The 19,769-nt window shown below is 41.2% G+C and overlaps 1 protein-coding gene across 5 annotated transcripts; it reads right to left on the bottom strand.

Annotated features, from left to right (window-relative positions):
- Positions 1–1,544: 1,544 nt before the first annotated feature.
- Positions 1,545–19,596, bottom strand: glt1d1 (glycosyltransferase 1 domain containing 1). Of its 5 annotated transcripts, none has more exons than XM_071515033.1 (13): positions 19,147–19,596; positions 19,039–19,049; positions 18,509–18,667; positions 18,223–18,328; positions 17,047–17,098; positions 16,078–16,114; positions 15,322–15,378; positions 8,630–8,728; positions 7,811–7,860; positions 5,249–5,292; positions 4,637–4,757; positions 3,897–3,995; positions 1,545–2,095 (listed from the first exon to the last, which is right to left on the bottom strand). In XM_071515033.1, the coding sequence occupies exons 1-13, from the start codon at positions 19,212–19,214 to the stop codon at positions 1,949–1,951; spliced, it is 1,050 nt and encodes a 349-aa protein (XP_071371134.1). In that variant the 5' UTR covers positions 19,215–19,596; the 3' UTR covers positions 1,545–1,948. The 5 variants fall into 5 exon arrangements, with proteins under 5 accessions (XP_071371134.1, XP_071371132.1, XP_071371133.1 ...); XM_071515031.1 differs by lacking the exon at positions 19,039–19,049 and adding an exon at positions 13,674–13,712 and having other exon boundaries at positions 18,509–18,660; XM_071515034.1 differs by lacking the exon at positions 19,039–19,049 and adding an exon at positions 13,674–13,712 and having other exon boundaries at positions 1,959–2,095; positions 4,637–4,752; positions 18,509–18,660.
- Positions 19,597–19,769: the final 173 nt, after the last annotated feature.

The raw sequence follows: 19,769 nt of genomic DNA, 5'->3' as shown, positions 1-19,769 counted from the left end.
CAGATGGTTGGCCAGGTGGACTCTCTTCTTTACACAATGCTTAAAGCCACCAAATGTTTATGCTGCATGTGGAAAAGCTACTTCTCTAAATTTTTGCACTCACATGCTGGTATTTCAATATACACAGACACACTTAAAAAGCAAAGTATCCACAATTATGAATATAATTATAATGTAGAGTACCAGTTATAATACAGAATTCAATCAGACCTCTCTTGTGGATATCGAATTGATCAAACAATATGGCTTTGATCAAATAAAAACCCAAATGGGTGTTTTTCTATTATGCAATATTCAAGTCTTTTCTTTGTAAATTTTCGTTGATCTGATTTTTGACCTGATTTGATTTTTTTCATTAAAAACAATTCATGATCTTGAATATTGCCTTGCACTTGATTTTCTAAAAGATAGTATATGTAACATATACCATAACATGTTTTTAGAGGAGGCATATGATCTCTGCTAGTAGTTTGTAAAGGGGCTGCAAAATTAATTGAAAAAATATTGAAATCGCAACAATGATTACTACAATTTCCAATGTGTAAGAGCTTACAGTATTTCTCACAGGGAAAAGTGTTTCCCACAGCTAATCGAGATATTCTGGTGCTGTGCACAAGCCCTGGCTGACAAATCACGTTGCTTGTCATAACATTTTTTTTATTTAAACTGCCCAAAACCTAAGCATGAACATCTAATTTTATCTCCCCCACACATTTTTGAACAGTTTATAGGTATATAACATTTTTTTTAAGTTTTCTTGAAAAAGCTGTACCCAAATGTATCACAATTAATATCACAACTAAAAAAACCCCAACAAAAACAAATGCAGCATGATATTTTTGGTAATGTCATGCTGCCCTTGTTGGCACTAGCTCGACATAAATGAGCTATTCAGTATTTAGTCCCCTCAAATTAGAGTCTCAAATTTCTAAGAACATCTTAGAGACCGCCTTACAAATATTAATTGAGGTAAATTTTAAAGCAAAAAAATGCAGTAAATTCAGCAGCAGAGGTCACTGAGTGTCTATATTTTGGGTTAAAAGTTCTATTTTGAAGTTGTCACACAAAATGTAGCATGGTGCAAACTTTTCAGACCACAACATGCTTTCACCTTTTTTCATGCCCTGGTGTGTTGCAAAAATCAACCTTTGTGACAACAAATTACATCAACCTTTTGTGACCCCGTACCCTTTAAACAAAATTGTGTTTTTGCTGGGCCTTTGAATGTGTGTGACTCAACTGTTGTACTTTATGAAAAATGAATGTGGTAGATATAGAGACTGAAGGAAGGAGACATATTGAATGGAACTTTTTTTTTGGTAGCAAGATTGGATTATCTGAACCTGCATTGCATTTTGGGGAGAGCAGGAGATAATGACACATCCAGAACTTTACAAAATATGACAACCATAGTTGTCTCAATACTGATGAATTCTTCAACATATGATCATTTTGAAATACAAACATCACAGTTTCAAATCACATTTAAAAATAACCAGTGGAGTTATGTAACACAAAAACATTTTATTGTCAATCAACCCTTTTATTGAGCAGAATAAAGAAACAGCAAAAACCTATTTTTCTTAGATTTATGCTGAAACATAAATAACAGTACAAGATGTCTTCCTGAATTTTAAATAGGTAAAATATATAAACATCACAGCAATTGCACAACACAAATTTTATCATTTTATTGCACCCTAATCACCTCTAGCTCTTTGGTTGAAAGTGCTCTGCAGCATAATTTAAATCTGGCAGCTCAGATAAGACTGTGTTGTGGATTGTTCTGCTCAGACATGGTTTATAGCCTGATATTTTGAAAGACTTGAAATAAAGACACCAGTGATATTTACACCCATGCTAGGTAAATGGGTGTAATGCCTTATTCTCAGCCCCTAAAGTTCCTGAGAGAGTATATAGAGTGGGGTTGAGTGGCGTTACTCTAGGCTCAGTAGAGAGTCTCCAGCAGCCTCTGGTAGCTCTCTTCCTCCTGTTTCAGGCCGTGGTTCTCCTCCACATAGAGTTTTCCATTCCTCACCACTCTCTCCCTCAGCTCACGATCTGACAACAGCCTCTGAGATTGGTGCACAAATTCCTGGCATGGACAAAAGTGAAGTGAGTCATATACTGCCAAATGCCACTTGAAGCTTGCCATTAAACTTGCTTGAATATATATCTTTTAAAGCGTATGAAAGATATTCTAAGGCGTAAGCACAGAACTCAAAAGCAAGTACACCGATTAGTTGATACTCTTTAAAATATGTCTGTACATTGCTAATGGATGGAGACATGTGACTCCACTTCCAAACATGCCTGTCCAACAGCTCTTTTCAGTCTATCCTGATAGCTGCCACCTCTCATTTGCTTATGAAGGGAGGAGAACACAAACAAATTGACTGCTACTATTAAACAACGCTGCCACACCAGCTGTCATGGGGACATGGGGAAGATGAGGAGAAATACGAAGCAATTAAAAAGTGAGTGATGATGCCATCCCTGTTCGCTGATTGAGATGTGGCCGGCCCACAAGGCCTTTTGAATTCTGGTGGCTCATTTGCAAGCCCAGCATGCCAAGAGAAGACTCCAACAGAACCAAGTGAAAGAGCCTTGTAGCGTACGCTGCAGTATGGCAGCCAACATCTTCTACACCAGAGAGCCAGTGGCCACTGGGCATGCAGAGCTTTGGCCACTTAAAGACCAGCAGGCCACTTCAAGTGATGCGATCATGTTTTGAGAGGCTCTTGGTTGGAAATGGCTCCACTGTAGGGCCATATGAGAGCTATAAATCTGCACCAACCGGATTAAAGCTCAATTTATGAGCAGCATGCCTATAATCACTTAACTCTCACAGCATATTGTAAAGCAAGACTGGAAATGCCATTTTCTTTTTAAAGCACTTCAAGTACTTCAGTGTTTGTTTCCTTTGACACATTTCTTAACACGTACACTCCTCATGTAATTATTTTGAGGGCTTGAGGAGCCGGAAGCATTGTCAATTCAAGGAAAGGATTGCAGAGTGTGTAAGACAGCGTGTGTGTGTGTGTGTGTGATCCCCTGGAAGAAAGTTCTGGCTGAGACACTAGCATTTGATGCCCATCAATACTTTCAGACAGAGGTCGTGGTTTATCCGACCCTGGTCGCCGCCGCCATCTGTGAGAGGTTCCTCCTGGCGGGGATTTCTCTAAAGCTCAGCTGATCACATGTGACCTCCCCTGGAGCGGACTTATCTCTTGTCATGACAACGACATCACGCTAGAGCATGGCGCTTTCATGCCACCATGCTGTAGCCCTCTGCCAACTGGCCTTCATCTATGGTATCCTCTTTTCGCTTCAAACTTCGTTAAACATCAGGTGCAAGAGTTCTCATGGGAGCTGTCCATTTTGCACTTGCCTGCTTGCTGCTATGTGTTGCATCACTATGTGGTTCAGCGAATACCTTTACTCTGTCCCTGAAGGCTGCGCTTCCTGATTCAAATCTAATCCCAGAAGAAACATCACTTCCTTTTGTTATATTTTAACTGCTCAGATTGGACTAATGATAAGAATTTAAAGTACAACGTTCTGTAAAAAAAAGAAAAAAGAAAAAAAAAAGGTTTAAAGTTCAGAGTTTTTTTTCATAGTTTGAAAAGGTGCCACATTGTAAGACTCAACAAGAGAAATCTATGCCAAGAGGGGACACACACATCTGAAGTAGTCCTGACACATGGCGGTGGTCCGTTAAATTTTCCTCAAACACTTTATTAGCAGTAAGTAGTTTCCGGGTCGGCTAAGGTGCGATGAGTGTCTGGAGCTGGGTACAGTGTACATCTCCTCTCTAGTCTATTAACATAGTCGGCACTGAAGCTTAACAGGGCTTAACGCATGTGGCGACCTGGTCAGTGTTTGTCACTATATACCTGAGGAGATGAGTATAGCAGGCCGGTCACCTCATGCTGCACCACGGCTGCATTCCCTGGAATGTCCCTGGCCACCACAGGTACCCCAAGATCCATGGCCTGCCAGAGGAGAGAGCACGAGAGCATGTGACTCACAAAGTCACAGATTCACAAAGTCACAGCAAGAATGAGTCACTCACTCACAGACTCACTCCAACTGTCCTTATTAGCACTAAGAGCACCTGATTGCGGCTCAAAAATTGTACAGCGACACTCTTCAGCCCTTCAGTGCCTTAGCTTACTCTTAAGGAATTATTAGTCTGTATCAGTTAATACCTCTCCAGCAGGTTGTTGAAGGAAACATGTTAACATTCTAATCAGACTTTAAGCCTTGTGTGGATTGTCTTAATCGACAGTGTTTAAAAGAGATTAAGTGGATTATAGTTTTTCTCACTCCGGAACGGGGAAGATCGCAGTCAAGCAATTAATTTGGGTAATTGCTCCTGTAGTGGTCAGATACTGTAACAAAGTAGCTGAGCAAGACACAGTGAGATAAAGACACCTGTAAATATTTGCATGCTTTAAAAATCTAAAGAGCTTTGGGTGGCACATTCCAGTGATAAACTTTGATAAATCAAATCTTCATATCAAAATATTATCTTGCTCTACAATCTGTGAGCTATAAATAGAGAAAATCAACTGCTCTGTCATAGTCAAGTCATGCTGTCATCCAATTACCCATGAGCCCTGAGGATGTTTACCTCCAAGATGGCTGCGGACATGCCCTCCGAGACGGAGCTGTTGACCACGGCGAAGCACCTCTTCATGGCAGCATGAAGCTCCTGCTGGCTCCTCTCCTGGGCCAGGAAGACCCCTGCTGTTCTGCAGAGGCAGTGGCACAGCTCAGTACTGCGTGACTCAGGGCTCACAGAGGCGTGAATGACGCTTAACAGCAGTGACAAGCTCGGGGCAGGAAACACGGCTGCACTATGTGTGACATGCAGTGAGAGTCCAGGTAAAGTCCTAACCAGAGAGGGCAGCTTCCTGCCTCAAACGCCGTAGTTGCGATGAAGGCTCTTGGCAAGAGACTGAGAGAATAACCAGGACTCCAGAGAAGGAGGAAGAATAAAAGAGGATCTCAGCACTTTCCTCAGATTTGCATTCTGTTCACATTACGCTACGGCAGATGTAAACAAAGTTTGCTTACACACTTTCTTACACCACATGGGATAAATAGAGGGATAAGCATATAAGTCTTTGAATTTCTCACAGGAGCTAAGGCTTGGCAATCAGTTTGCAAGATCTCAAGTTTCCTTTTATGAGCTATGTGACTGATAAAGAGAAGAAAAACAAAACAAAACAGAAGACTTTACCTTTTAGCAACAGCTTCAACTTCCACAGTAAACACAGGATCAATCTGAGAAAAAGAGAGGACGCTTAAAAGACAAGTGAAACCCCTCTTCTCACTGTCAAAGCTCTATTTTTGTCAAGGATGCCAGCAATGACTTAATCAGGAGCATAAGATAAACAATGACACACTCATTTCTATCATGAGCAAATCATTCTCTGAAAATCCTGTATTTTCAGAGATTGGGGTCAGGGTGGGGTGGGTGGCCAATCTGATTAATTGCGATGTGGGATTTGCGTGCATTAGCCTGCCCACAGAAAAGTCAGAGCATAGCAATTCAGGTCAAAGATGCTGCCAAGCAAGCTGCTACTATTTTCTCTTTTATTTTATAGCTCATGGCATTTCTGAACTGAAATCTGCTATACGGCACGTGTGCATTAAAATTAAAGAATCTAAATTGGCAACATTTTTTGTCCTGGTGTAATCTGGGATTAAAGAGACATTGTAAACTCAGCAGGAGATAGATCATGGCCCATGATATAGGCTATATTTACAAATATATAATCTATTATTTAAGCATAGATTCTGTACAGTCCCACGGTGTATAGACAGAAATGGAGGGGAAGGATGTGACCAGTAAGAAGGGGAAGGCAGACACCACATTAAGGAGACTCTGTATCAACACCAATGTAAAAATTCACATTTCTGTTTCTTCCCCCCTGAAGCCATCCTTACCTTTTCCTGCATTATGACAATAAACAGGGGATCTCTGGCTTGTCCTCTGTCACACATTTTGTTATTTTTGAACAACAAATACACAACCATTGAAATCCACTTGTCTTAAACCATATCTTAAAAATGCCCCTTTCCTTCCCCTTGTTTCCGGGTTGTCATTCTGTGGTGATGACATAATAGTTCTTAGAATGTGGGAGGTGAAAAATCTGTAGCCAAGCTGTCAAGATTCATATCTATCATTACACTTTCACAATAATTCAAGTTTTATTTCATTTTAATGATTACACAATAAAGAACGTGCTGTACATTGTGATGTTTGATAAAGCTCAGATATAGAGGAGTGAAGTGTCTCACCCCTGACTGACCTGAATTTTCCTCTTGATGACCGAGGCGCTGTAGCAAGAACACTGTGGTGCTTGAATCAAGTAGCCAGTGTCTTATAGGAGATCATGACAGCCTAAGCACTGCAGGCCTTATTCTAACATGTAAGTAAAGGGAATGGCACTGAGTTTGTATTATTTATAATATTTTACTTTTACTTCAATATAACTGTATTAACATTTGTATCTCATGTTTGACTGACTGTTATTACTGCACCAAGTACACAATTCACAAATTAATAGGGGGAAATTAGTAGGCTGGTGTTCAAATACTGTAAATATCATATGCTATGTGGTTTGTTCATTTCATTTCTCAGAAAAAACAAAAAAACAAACATGCATTCATAGAACAACACAGTGATTCATGTGCGCCTACATGAATCACACGTCTCCCCTTCCACTGAACCCTCTTATCAAACAGAGACACAAAGCATAGCAGAGCAAGAAGCAGCAGTAAACCATCAGTGAAGACTGGCGTGCCTCTGGCCAACTCTAATCAAGGTGTTTTTGAACAAAGCAAAACCAGAACATACCTTTAGTCTGACACCGCTGTTTGAAAGAAAGAAAAGATGCTAAAATACATCGATGTCATATCAAAGCAAGTCAGGGAGAAGAGAGGATAGAGAGAAACGTATGAGAGAAATCAATGTAAGGGGGACTGGAAATGAAACAGGAGAAAAGAACAGAGCTACTGTAAGACCACTGAGGCTGCCACTGTTGGCCAGGGTATGACTTCTCACTGCAGCCCCCCTAAGCAGATGGAAATTCAAGCACCTAACATAAAAGTTAAATCAGTTCAGCTGGAAAAAAACAAAAAAGTTTTATTAAGCTCTAAGTGTGTGAAAAACCCCTCCTCCGATTTGACAGTCTAGATGGTTGGTTGATTTATTTATAGCGTTTCATAGTCTGGCTAGCTATATATAATTCCAATTTTATTATCCCAATTAATTCACTTGCTTGACATAAGGACATATAGCCTGTGTGTGTAATTAATGACTTTTGGAGTGATCCCTCTCAGGTTGTGCGTGGCACAGAAGCATGATGGTGTGTGACTTTCCCCTGATATGACTACAGCTTCCTTGGCTGCAATCTACACCAGCAGATGTCCTGATGCGGGCCCACAGGACTGCACCAAACTGAGGCGGCTCAATAAAGCTCGCTCGTCAGCCAAGTGATCAACTGAAGTAGGCAATCTGCCACTCTGTCAAGCAGTCAGCCAGGTAGGCACAAAAGGAAACAGGGCCACTACTACTGCTGACCCTCTCCTTGTTTGCAGAAGATTGCCATTCCATCTCAATGCTGGCCATAATTCCAGCTAGCTAACAGCAGCTGGTAACTCTGCTCATCCAATTAGAGGCCTCCTGGATTCCCAGGACAGGTTGCTAGGTAACTTCAATGGCACAGAGTGACACAGTACAGCAGGAGACAGGCGACAGGTGTGCAGGAAGACCAACCCTATCATAACTACTTACCTTTGGACCAATAATAACCAACACATTCAGGGGATCCTCACAATGCCACTCTGAAAGACACCAAACATTGACAGCAATGCAATCAACACCACAAGAGTTAAGAAAGAAGATAAGAACAGTAGCAACCTCTTTCAAGACCTGGGTCAAGCAGTATATGCATATAATTGTTAACATTTAACCTGCTTAGGGTATCATATGGTGGATTTTACAGCATCAGGATAGTTCAGGCTAAACTGAATTTCAAATACTGTCCTGTGATTGTCTAAACTGGCTCTAGCTGTATTGTTCAATGTGGCAAACTCCACTTGACTGTTACTCCCAGGCTCCCAGCATTAAACAAGTGCAAAGAATTTTTTTTAAATACTATTTGACCCAGGTCTATCGCCCTCTAGTGCTATCATATTATCACAATTGTGTGTTGTGGCACTATTTAGGAAAGTCAAATGAAATGAAACAGGAATTAATAAAGACCCCACTGTTGTTGCTAAACAGTGACACATAAAGTGTCTTCGCAGGTTGTTGGGGCAACATGAGTTGAGCTGAAATTCAACTGTGGAGATCCAACACCATTCTGTCATTTGATGTTTTTATGATGTTTCATGCACCACACTAGAATATCCTATCTTCTACTTTGGGGTTGAACAGACTTAAACCATGACAGGCCTATTTGTTGCATCCATCATTTACTCATGTGTTTCCTTTCTATTGTTTGTTACCTATACATATAAGAAATGGATGGTATACCTGAAAGGACCATTAATACAAGATAGAGTCCGCACACTAGATATTGCTCCAATGGTGTTTATTACCACCACATACCTGAAAAGACCTCCACCAGATAGAGGGGGTCCTTGACTCTTCTCAGGCCACAGATCAACAGGAAGACATGCAGCTCATCCACATACTCGCTCCTCACACCTGGAGAGAGGCCAGACACACAGACAGACAGACAGCGCCACAGTATCAAAACACTGCATAATGAACATCCAAACTACACCGGCAGATAATGAAAGCAATACATCACCCAAGGTCATGAGGAAAATAAGACAGCAGTGACTAATGTGCTCACATAATTCTCTGATCAGAGTTGTAACATTCAGCAGGGAAATAGTCTGCTGAAAACACCGGAAGGTTGTAGCCTAATCAGTGTGTAATATCGGCATCATAACTACAGAGCCTGTGCAAAGGGATGACAATTTGCTCACCGAAGAAGCCCTAGATTAAAATTAGCCAATTCTACATCACACTAACAACATCAAATGTTTTGGGAAACCAGGCTTTAATTGAGAGGCAGACAAGACTAAATCGGCTCTTTTTGCAGATCATCCACCTTTCATGTTCAATCCTGAGATTAGTGGGGAACTGGCAGGCACATGGTGGTGCACTATGCCAGCAACTACTGTAGCTGCACCTGACCTCCCAACACCATCAGATAAAAGTCCTGACCCTAATAACTCAGCCATGCACTAATACTACAGCAACACGCTCAACCAGCCTGTCAGGGGTAGATTTCTCTTCTGTATTTCTTATACGGCAGACATTGTACCTTGTACAGATAATACATTTTTACATTTCCATAGGATTGAATATATAAGGGAGGTGACATAGACCAGTCACACCTTTGCAACTGTGTTATGGGTCTTTGTTACTGAGAAACAGATGGGCAGTGGGTTGTGTAGGGAGGCTACCTAGAGGCTGAAGGGTTGCTAGTTGGGGACCGACAGTACCCAATACTTCCCTGAGCAAGGACAGCTGACCCCAATGTAAATGTGCATCAATATACTCGTCAATATAAACTAGTGAATACTAGTTATGTGCTGAGATAACTTGGGTGCTGAGATAAAATGGGTGTTGCTTTGCCATTGTGACTGTCCCTGTAGAAATAAGCAATACATTAATCCTATATCCTATATACAAACACACACACTAAGTCAAACTTACACACCTCAGCACCTGGATTTGAGTATAAGCCGACTTAACATTTTCTACCTTATGTTCCGTGTGAAGAGTACATTTGGGGATTTTAAAGTCATTATGCCCAGTTCCTCACAATGTCGAGTAAAGAGTCTTGGTTCCACAGATTTACAGTAATTTCAGTATGAAGGCAACATTTAAGGGTCAAGGTTTGTTGGCTCAATATAAGAACACTACTTTAAAGCAACACAAGCAGATCTATAACAGCTTGAAACAACAGAGGGTTAACCCAAGTGTCAGCAAATCCATTTTTGATCCCTGACCTTCTCTGCTTGACACTGACCCGAATGGATGGATCATAAAATAGTTGAGAGAATGAAACTCAGTAGTTATGTTGGCAAAGCAATGGTGCGCCAAAATGTATACCAAGTACAAAAAAGCCCAGAATAAAATGTATTTTCTAAGTGTCTGTGACAAACTGAGGCACACAGCATTTGGAAAATAATAGCATAGACAGACACAAACACGTGCTTAAAGCACAGTGACAGTCTTAGTGTGCGTTGAGTGAAATCCCCTGCTGCCAGATAAGTCCAGATCAGGAGGCTGAGGCAGCTCTTTTAATGCTATTAAACAGCATCTTAAAATGACAGCGTGGAGTCTGGGCATTGACCCTGATCCTAGGAGCCGATTGTCAAAAAAGCTCCTCATCTGCGGGATGTATCGAATTTCCTTGCAGTGATTCGTAGGATGAGAAAGCGCATCAGCTAAGGTAAACACCCTTGTCACTACCTCAGAACAAGTTGCAGAAAAGAATGGAGGATGTCTGGAAAGCATACCAGAGCACAGACCTGTCAAAATGAGCAAGAAATTCAAGCTCAAAGAAATAAAAAAATCCTTTGGAACTAGAAACAATTCATCTTTCCACAGGGGGAAAAAACAAATTGCACAAATCATCTGTTGTGCCACCAGCAATCTTTTCTCTCTCTCTTTTTTGCTCTTCTGTGCGTTGTATGCAAAACACATTTTTGTTCATCTGCCTTTGATTTTAGAAGGGCATTCTCTGTAGCCCCCTAACGCTTATCAGTAAGTGTGCGTGTGCACATGCATGTGTGCGGGCGCACACATCTGTTTGAATACTTTTAGTGGTTCCTGCCAGTTTATCTGTCGAGTGCCACTGGGTGACACACACAGAGCAGAGGCTGCAGGGAGTGGACAAAATGATGGAATCACAGCATGAAAAAGGACTTAAACTTTGAACTATATAAATCACAATTACAAAGGCAGCTACACAGGTGAGTCATATCAAGTTGAATACCAATTAGCAGCGAGTCAGTTTTAAAAGAGGTTTCATAATCAACACTTTTATATGTGAGTTTTCAAAGCAAAATGAGGCAGCTCACAAAGTTCCAAAGAGGACAAATAGCTGGTGCCTTAATTACAGGTGCATCGGTCACAAAAACTGAAAAATGATTTTATGTGGCAAGAGGAACAGTGTGAAATCTCAGGACACATCAGACAAACTGCAAAGAGGACTGTGGTCACAAATCCAAGCTCACCAACAGGGATAGACGGACACTACAGGATAGTTGCTAACTATTGCTGAACCCCTGAGCAACGGAGAAAGTAATAGTGTCTGATGAGTCCCCTTTCACCTTTTTCACCACGTCCAGACAGGTTTACGTTTGGAAAGCCAAAGGATGCCTCCAAACCCCAATGTGTTTTGTCAACTGTTAAACACGGTGGCACAGAGTAATGCTATGGGCAGCCATCACGTGGGAGTCGTTAGATCCGATAATTGCTCTGCATGGTCGTATAACGGCCAAGGAATATGAGGCCATTTTACAGGATCAGATGCCCCCTGTGGTGCCAGTACTGTTCCCTGATGATATTCCCATACTACATGAACACCAGGATAAAGTCAAACGCCTCCATGGCCTCCCCAATCACCACTAAACATGAACTGAACCGTTATGGAACTGAACCTTAGATTTCGACATCCTTCATCCTTAAAAGAACTGGAGGCTTTTCTTCTTGAAGAATGGTCCAATACCCCAGTACACACAGTTCAGGACATGCATGGCAGCACTTCAAGGAGGACTGAAGCTGTTCTGGAGGCAAAGGGTGGCCCTCCTCCTTATTAGGTCCTTAATCTTCATAGATTGTTAGGCGTTTCCATTATTTGATCCTCCACTTGTGCAGAACAACATCTAAAACAGATAAAAGGTTCCAAACACCTTAACAGAATTTAGGGACAAACTAAAGCCAGTTACTCTTGGAACCCAAATCTCCAGTTAGATTATTCTTTAATGAAAGCAGTGGAATCTGATGGCTTTCATCGTGGCTTTCCTTCACTCATCCATAGAAAACAAAAGAAGATTCCTGCACACAAAATTCTGCTGTGTCTTTTATTGCCTGCCGATGTTTCGGTTCAAGACCTTGACCAAGACATTTCTCAAGCCACATAAACATTTCCTTCACTCATCCTCTCCTTTCTAATTATAATCAATTCATATGGCAACTTCAGTGAAGGCTCAGAGAATTCCCTGTGTAGTTTTATGAGTAATCATAGTGCTCCTTGAGGACGAAGTCACCTACAGTGCGACTGCTCCGTCTTAGCGGACCCCCTGCTCTTTACCCCCCACACTCCTCAGTGATCCACAGCGCTGCTCCTCACTCCACACTGCTGTTCTTCCCAGCCCAGCGCTCGTCTATCCCTTTAGCCTCGCTCCACAAGACGCACAGCAGGGGCCGCACACAACACATACTGTGCGTCTCTCATGGACCGACAGCTTCTGGATCCCACCGCTGTCGCCTGTGCCTTTGGGGGTTACATGACCCCCAAAGGATAGCACACACACAGTCAAGTATCTTCAATCAGGCAGCAGGGTTGCTCGGCCTCTTTCATGTTCTGTGGTGGAGGTCTTTGGGGGCACCACTGCACCGCTGGGCCACTTCAGAATAACTTGAGTCCCTGCACTCCAAGCTGCACACACCTTCAATACGCCTGAGCTAGCCTACATACAATAGAGATTTCATTATTTAGTAATGACACATTATGTCATACCAGATGGGGGAATGAAAGACTTTTACTAAATCAATATGCTCCAATGTAACGAGAAGGTAACATAAAAGAAAAACTAAAGGAAAACGCAGGAAAAAGCAGCTCAGGTCTGAGGATGGAGAACACACAGTGTCCCCTACTGTGCTGGGAGTGTGTGTGAAGACAAAAGGAGGATGAGAGTTGACAGGAAAGAATACAGGTTGGTGCAGGAGTCGACTCTGTCAGATTGTATTGTTGTGTCTGAGGAGAACTGAAACACAACTGAAGTTATGAAGATTGAATAAGAATAACAATTCTAGGAGGTGACAAAGGGTGTCATTATGGTTCAAAAGGAGGAACTGGAACAGCTAATCTGGTAGGCAGCATGGAGCAAAGGCACCCACCAACAAATAATAATAACACTGCTTGAAAATGAACTTGTTTTCTGACAAGTACAGGTTCTGTATAGTCCCGCAGCACATTTGTGGTGGAGGTATAGAGCTAATTAATTATCGGTTCATTTGAATGTAATCTCAGCTCTCTGGGTCCCTAGTTGGGGCCTTAATCTCCTCATATTATATACAAACATAGAAGCACTGCTTATACAACAATGTGCTTATTATTATTAGAGAATATGTTGTCTCACAATCATAAAATAAAAATTTAGCTACATATATATATATATTTTTTTTTTTGGGGGGGGGGGGGGGGATTTGTATGAAAATTGTCAGATAAGGTGTGAAGATTCATAGTTAATCGTACAATTTCACAATAATACAAGTTTTAGTTCCTGTTATTGATTAGACACTGCTCAATAAATAACATAATTAGCAAGAAAATATTTTTCTCAAGTGTTGTAAATGGCTCACAGGTATAGACAATCAAGTGTTCAATCTCTGACTGACTGACCTGAATTTTCCTCTTGATGAACACAGCGCTGAGATAACACTGTGGTAAAAAAAAAGGTATAAAAAGGAATGCATGGGTGGAAATGTTCTTTATGTTATGAAACACATCTGACCCACACGTCCAAGGTTGCACAATTAGAATAATTGACTCAACAACGATACAAATTAACACCATCAGACAGCACACACGCACAGACTCAACAATGTTTACAGCCCTAAAATAACTACAAGCCAGATTACAGTGGTTTCATCACATTTGGAGAAAAACGCAATAGTGGTGACTCCCATTCCAACTGTAACAAATGGGCAAGTGACTGTGGGCAATTAGTATTACTAGCACCAGTTGAGGATCGTGGTGACAAATGGCCCTGGTGTGGAGAGCTATTAATCAACTGGTGTGGCTCTCCCTGAGCGCTAATGTACCTGGGATGGACACCATCCTGCAATGTCCAATTTAAAGCCCAGGCTGTTTGTGGTGAAGGAGTAATGGCATATATTTACTGAACTAGTCGAATAGGAGCTGGAAGACTGAAAATGGAAGAGAAAATGGCGGAGGAACAGGAGTGCTTCTAGAAATTCAGGCCCCCTAGACAAGATGCAACATCGGGACCCCCATCTCGATGCATCTAACTTTGTACAGCATCACCTGGCGTCTGATTGGCACCCTCCAGGTTGCCCCCCCTGAAAGTGTTCCCTCTTATCCCCTAACAGTAGCTCCCCTGCTGAGTAGTAGAGGTTTTATATATCTTCATATTGTAAATGGTTACAAATATCTAACATATACAGTTGAACATGGCTGGTCTGAACCCTTTGGCAAAGGAAGTTCAGTGTCTCCCATACAATGTGTCTGGGCGGTCCGCCCAGGTAAATTAACAGCCTGCCAAGTAAATTTTTGTTTTGGATTAAATTTGAGTGAGGTAATGCATGAAGCTGGCGATTGTTGCTGGTGTAATTTTCAAATAATCAAGATTTAATGATGTCAAGCGCCGAAAGCGATTTAGTTAACTACAATGACCATAATTCATTGCACCTATGATGCAGCACATTTGTGCTCCTTCGAGTTGTAGTGTGCCTCTGCCGGCACAAACTGAATGGAGAGACAGTTTGAAAAGTAGCCTAGATAATCAGATGGAAGTCTAATAGTCAGCTAATGTTGCAATGCCATAGCTTAGAGTAGATTGAGAGACTTGTGAGTTACTGTGAGTGTTAAATGTGAGTTACTGGGCTCACTAAATGAAATGTCAATAACAAGTCGTCAATAACTACCCCACCCCAACACACCCGAAGTAGCAGCCGAAGTAGCAGCCGAAGTAAACCAACAGCCTGGGAAACACTTACATTGATGATCAAAACAGGCTAAAATCAGGCTAAAATACATTCAAATTATGAAACATATACATTATATATGTATAATACAATTATTTTAAAATCCCCTATACAGTCTTGTTTGCAGTTGAAATTCTTTTAAAGGCATAAGTTCTATCAATTGAGTGAAATCAAATTTGCATCTGTGTGTATTTCTTTATGCCTGTTCAGTTAAGTGGTCAAAGCCTGGAGTTTGGATACATGAATTTCCATGTCTAACCATCAATTCCCTTATTATCTAGGAAACAACCATTAAGGAAAAAAACAAAGCGCTGTAACAGTACCTGTGCTCTTCAAGAACTCAGTCCAGCAGAATTTCTCAGTCGCCTCAGTCTTGATGCCTTTAAAACCAAGCAGCACAGATCATACAAGGCAAAGTTCCTCCTAGCAAAGTTCCTGTATCAGAGCTGACATCCAGCTCATGTCTTTATGGATCATGTAATAAATCATCAAATGGCATTTTAGTTACTTAAGTAAATTAGTTATTTTAACAGATGCAGTTACAATTTTTCCAATACTGTACTTCTATTAGTTATGTGACATCTCAAAATTATGAAAATAAATCAAACTAGTTATGGTGAATAGATTCATATTTGATTCTTAGGTAAGTGTTTATATAATAAGTCAATATCAATGTAATATTTCCAAAAAGTATGCTCTCAGTACAGTCTGCATTAATCAACAACAATCAGCATGGCATTCTGCGAGTCCCTGTGATGTCTGTGTAAAAAGCACTACATTGATTACTACCTGGTGACAGCCATACAAAAATAAGCATCCACTGGTCCAGGCTCAGCCATACAGCCGGCCGACGGCTCTCCCCTAATCTATGAAGGGACACTACTTGCCAAACAAGGCTACTGGTGGGACACAACACAGAAGGCAAGAGCAAGAGCCAATGGCAAGAGCAAATACAAACTCTGTACTGCAGAGAGTATGATAATGGGGAAAAAATGTCAAAGCTGATTAATGCAACACTGCAATGAGAGTCAAGGATGCACAGCAACAGACAAGGGGATATTTCATCCTGCAGAGCTTACCTTGGGGCTGGACATAGATTTTACTGCTCTGGGAGAGCTACGGAGATAAAGCAGTGGAAAACTCTAGTTAAAATAGTAATCAGCACATAATAATTAATAAATTGAAATGTTTTAAATCAAGCTGAAGACAACATTTTGTTCATACCAAATACTTGTGGCTATTACTAGCTGGGTTTCTTTCTTGTTATGGCAGACAATGGATAAAGCCAATTCATCATGCGCTTGGTACTCTTCAAACTTGGCCATTTTGAACAGAATCACAACTTCGAAAGCGAGTCAGACTCGCTAAATGACGGGGATGAGCCCACAAAATAAATCAGAGTGGATGGAAAGGAAACTGATTGGATGTTATCACACTAGATCCATCCCCTATGTGTGTTTTCTGTCTCAATAAAAAGCGTGGCAATGCCTCTCAGTGTCTGTCCTCGCTGCCTGCTGTCAGCACTAAATGGCAGAGATAAAGCATGCCATTCGCCTCAATCTGCGGGCTACGGGTGGAATCTAATCTGAAAATAAAACACAGTAATATTGTTTTAATGCCACACTATTATGGGACAGGGCAGGATATTGTGTTTGCGTAGTAAAAACCATTCTGTTTTATTTATTGGAGCTGTCAGGCCCCTGCTGTCTGTTGATGTGCGGTAAAATGCAAACAAAAAAACATTTTACTCTCACTTGTTCAATGACCTAGATTTGTCTTGCTTTTTCGTGCTAGCTTTGTGATATGGGAAATAATCAGAGTGTACAAAAAGGTCAAAAGTCTGTCTACATTAAAATCCCATTTATAGTAGTTTTGTCATTCTGTTCCATCATAAACAGGCTGGTGAACTAACTACTGTATTAGACTACAGAAAACAAGAGACTCCACAGACTGGAGTCAACATCATCCAATCTGCTGATACTTGTTAGGGCTAAGCTACTGCACTTGGTCTACATGATAGGCAAGAATAGAAAGTAGTTTAATCATACCAAAAATACCTCTGCCTCTTCTTTCAGTTTCTCAGTAAATGCAACAGCAAACCTGGTCCAAAAAAACCCAAAACATTTCGTTATCACCCTTGTAAGTGTCACAAGTGTCATTGTGGTGAAACAACGGAATTCTCATGTCTGATGGTGAGTTTTATCCTTTTCCAAGCAATGACAACTTTGAAAACAACAGTAGATACAACAGTAGTAACAACAGTAAAACACATAAGTCTCCAGGCTGAGACCGAGTAGGTGAGAGAGGAAAAGCTGCCTGTGGTTTGAGGGCAAAGGATTTAAGGATGAATATACTATGAATACAAAGAAGAAAACAAAGGGAAGGTTGAGCAAGAGACAGTGATTTTTCCTGTGTGTGTGTGTGTGTGTGTGTGTGTGTGTGTGTGTGTGCATTATGAAATGGGCCAACAAGCTCTGGAGTGGTGAGTGAATTTCATGATCAAGGTTTGCATGAAGAGGCATTAACAGCAGGAGGTACGCTCATTCAGACTTCTGAAGTTATGGGACCTGGATCGCACAAGTTCTCCCTGAAGGGAATTATCCCCTTAGCTTTACTAGATGTATGTCCTAGTGTCTTTAAAATCAGAATGAATAAAGACACATGGGGTCTGACAATACAAAGCACAGGCCCTGATATTGATAAGCCTGTGTGCATAACTTTTCAATATTAAGCTGGGGGAGGGGAGAACACACAACCTGCACAGCTGGGGTTGGCTTGCATGGTAGAACTGTTCAACCTCATTCTTTCATGCCAGTAATCCAGGCCGTGGAAGATCTCCTAGGAATCCAGTGTTCATTTTCCCACAGATACTGCTCTGTTTACTATAGGAAGATCTTCTGCTGGGACATGTTATACATACAAAATTCTAGGTACAAAATAGGCAAAGTTACATTAGTGTTATAGTAATAGCTATAACAATATGATAATGTTTAATGCTATTCCTGCGCTTGGGCCGTAATGGAGACAGCAGTCAGTCATGCAGCTCATTGTTAATATAATCTTGTTTTTTTCTTTCATATTATACATGTATGTGTATATGCATGGATATATTTATCATATAACATCATTATCATCATTACTATCACTCTTTTGGCTTGTGGGTTAGTAGTGTGTGAATTTTTCTCTACCATCGCTGCTAAAATAGTAATTTGTATCAACGTCACCTGGCTTTCAGCAGCACCTGCTCCATAACCACACGCTTCTGCTCAACTTTCACATCTTCATTTATGTCTGTTCCTCCAAAGATAACACCAAAGGGTACTTGGATGTCTGGTGTAAAGGTTAGACATAAAACAGAAAGGTCCTGACAATTGTGGGATACTTAGGTAGTATACTTGTAGGTCTACCATTTAAGTTCACAAACTAGGCGGGTCCAATATCAGTTTAAATAAAATGACTGAAAGTATGGAGAGATGAGTATGCAGATCAGATCATAGGGAGGGGGTTCACCTAAGAGAAGCCTGCCTGCTTTGAACAGATGTATGGCCACTGCACCCTCAAATGGTGGATTTTGAGCGACTAGGTTTGCCACCTCAGCAGAAGACTGGAATTCTGAGGCATCCCTGAGCTCACAAGTGTGACCTGCAGATTCAATGTGGGACCTAAAATAAAATTAGAATTAGTTGATTCAGCAAATTCAAATACGCAATCCATTCCATAATAGAATACAGGAACATATGACCAGGCCTACTGTGTATGACTGGAAGCACAGCTAGTAAGACAGTAAGCTATAGTGAAACAAATTCAGAGTTGCAATAACATTATCACAAATATGAAGGCAATCTTTAAAAATGTAAGCTTCTATTTCTCTCATGAGCTACTGTCAAATGTTTGGGGTTGTTATCTTGATGTTATGTTGTCTGAGTCGCTGCCAGTTAGTTTTGCCGTCCAGCCTCTGGATTTTACAGTTGATTCACTGTATCCGCTGTGCTGTCAGGCAGTCAGTTTCACTTTTAACATTATTCTTAGGTAGCCATAGGTTAACAAATAACTACACTGTCTGACGCAAACACACAATTTCGCATAGGCTAACTAATGGCTGGCAACAGCTGCTGTAGCTAGCTACACTTCGCTATTAAACAAATTACCTTATTCTCTCAGCTGTAGTACAGTTCCCACTTTTTGGACTGAGACAGGCAAGAAAAAGTACTTTCATATCTTCACTAATGGCTAACTAGTCTACCGAGCTGACGTGTAATGCATTCGTGGACACCAAATGGATCCATACAGCTTTCAGAGCCTCTGTATGCTGTTTTTGTAACTCTGGCAAACTCGCTAAACTGCGCTATCACATTTCCTGGACCCATAGCTATCAGTAACACGCTGGGCTAAACTAGTAGCAGCGAGCAACATCAACGTTAGCTCATGCTTAGCACGCTTGTGAAATGTTTACATGTCCGTCTCCTATGTGATCCCCTGGAAACAGGCGATGGTAGCTACAGAACACATACACATATCGTTGGCCCATTTTGGGTATTACGTTTTGAGGTTACCATCAAGCAAATTAGACTGAGTCAAGACTGAACTGACTCAGGACATGAGCCCCCGTTTTGCCAACGTCAGTACCAACAATCACAATAAAAAAAGAAAACACACCATCCCACTTCCTTCTCGAGAGTACAGCGTCTGCGTAAACCAAACAAACCTCTAAAGTATAGGGATTGGCTGTTAACCTCGATCTGCAGGGCTGTGTCGGGCATTTTGTGTTTTA

Source organism: Centroberyx affinis, unplaced genomic scaffold (genome assembly GCF_046629955.1).
Source record: "Centroberyx affinis isolate AG114_WGS23_722 - 3 ecotype Tasmania unplaced genomic scaffold, CSIRO-AGI_Caff_v1 ptg000297l_1, whole genome shotgun sequence".
In the NCBI taxonomy this organism is placed as follows: Eukaryota; Metazoa; Chordata; class Actinopteri; order Beryciformes; family Berycidae; genus Centroberyx; species Centroberyx affinis.
The sequence above is the reverse complement of the archived record's forward strand: the minus strand, read 5'-3'. Positions and strand labels throughout refer to the sequence as shown.

What these genes read in the sequence shown, in the direction of transcription:
- glt1d1 (XM_071515031.1), bottom strand. Translation starts at nt 19,214, where the DNA reads ATGAAAGTACTTTTTCTTGCCTGTCTCAGTCCAAAAAGTGGGAACTGT. An exon ending in AATCTATGTCCAGCCCCAAG is followed by an intron (nt 15,379 to 16,077) that starts GTAAGCTCTGCA and finishes TTGGTTTTAAAG; the next exon opens with GCATCAAGACTGAGGCGACT. An exon ending in TGCTATACTCATCTCCTCAG is followed by an intron (nt 2,096 to 3,896) that starts GTATATAGTGAC and finishes TGTCCATGCCAG; the next exon opens with GAATTTGTGCACCAATCTCA.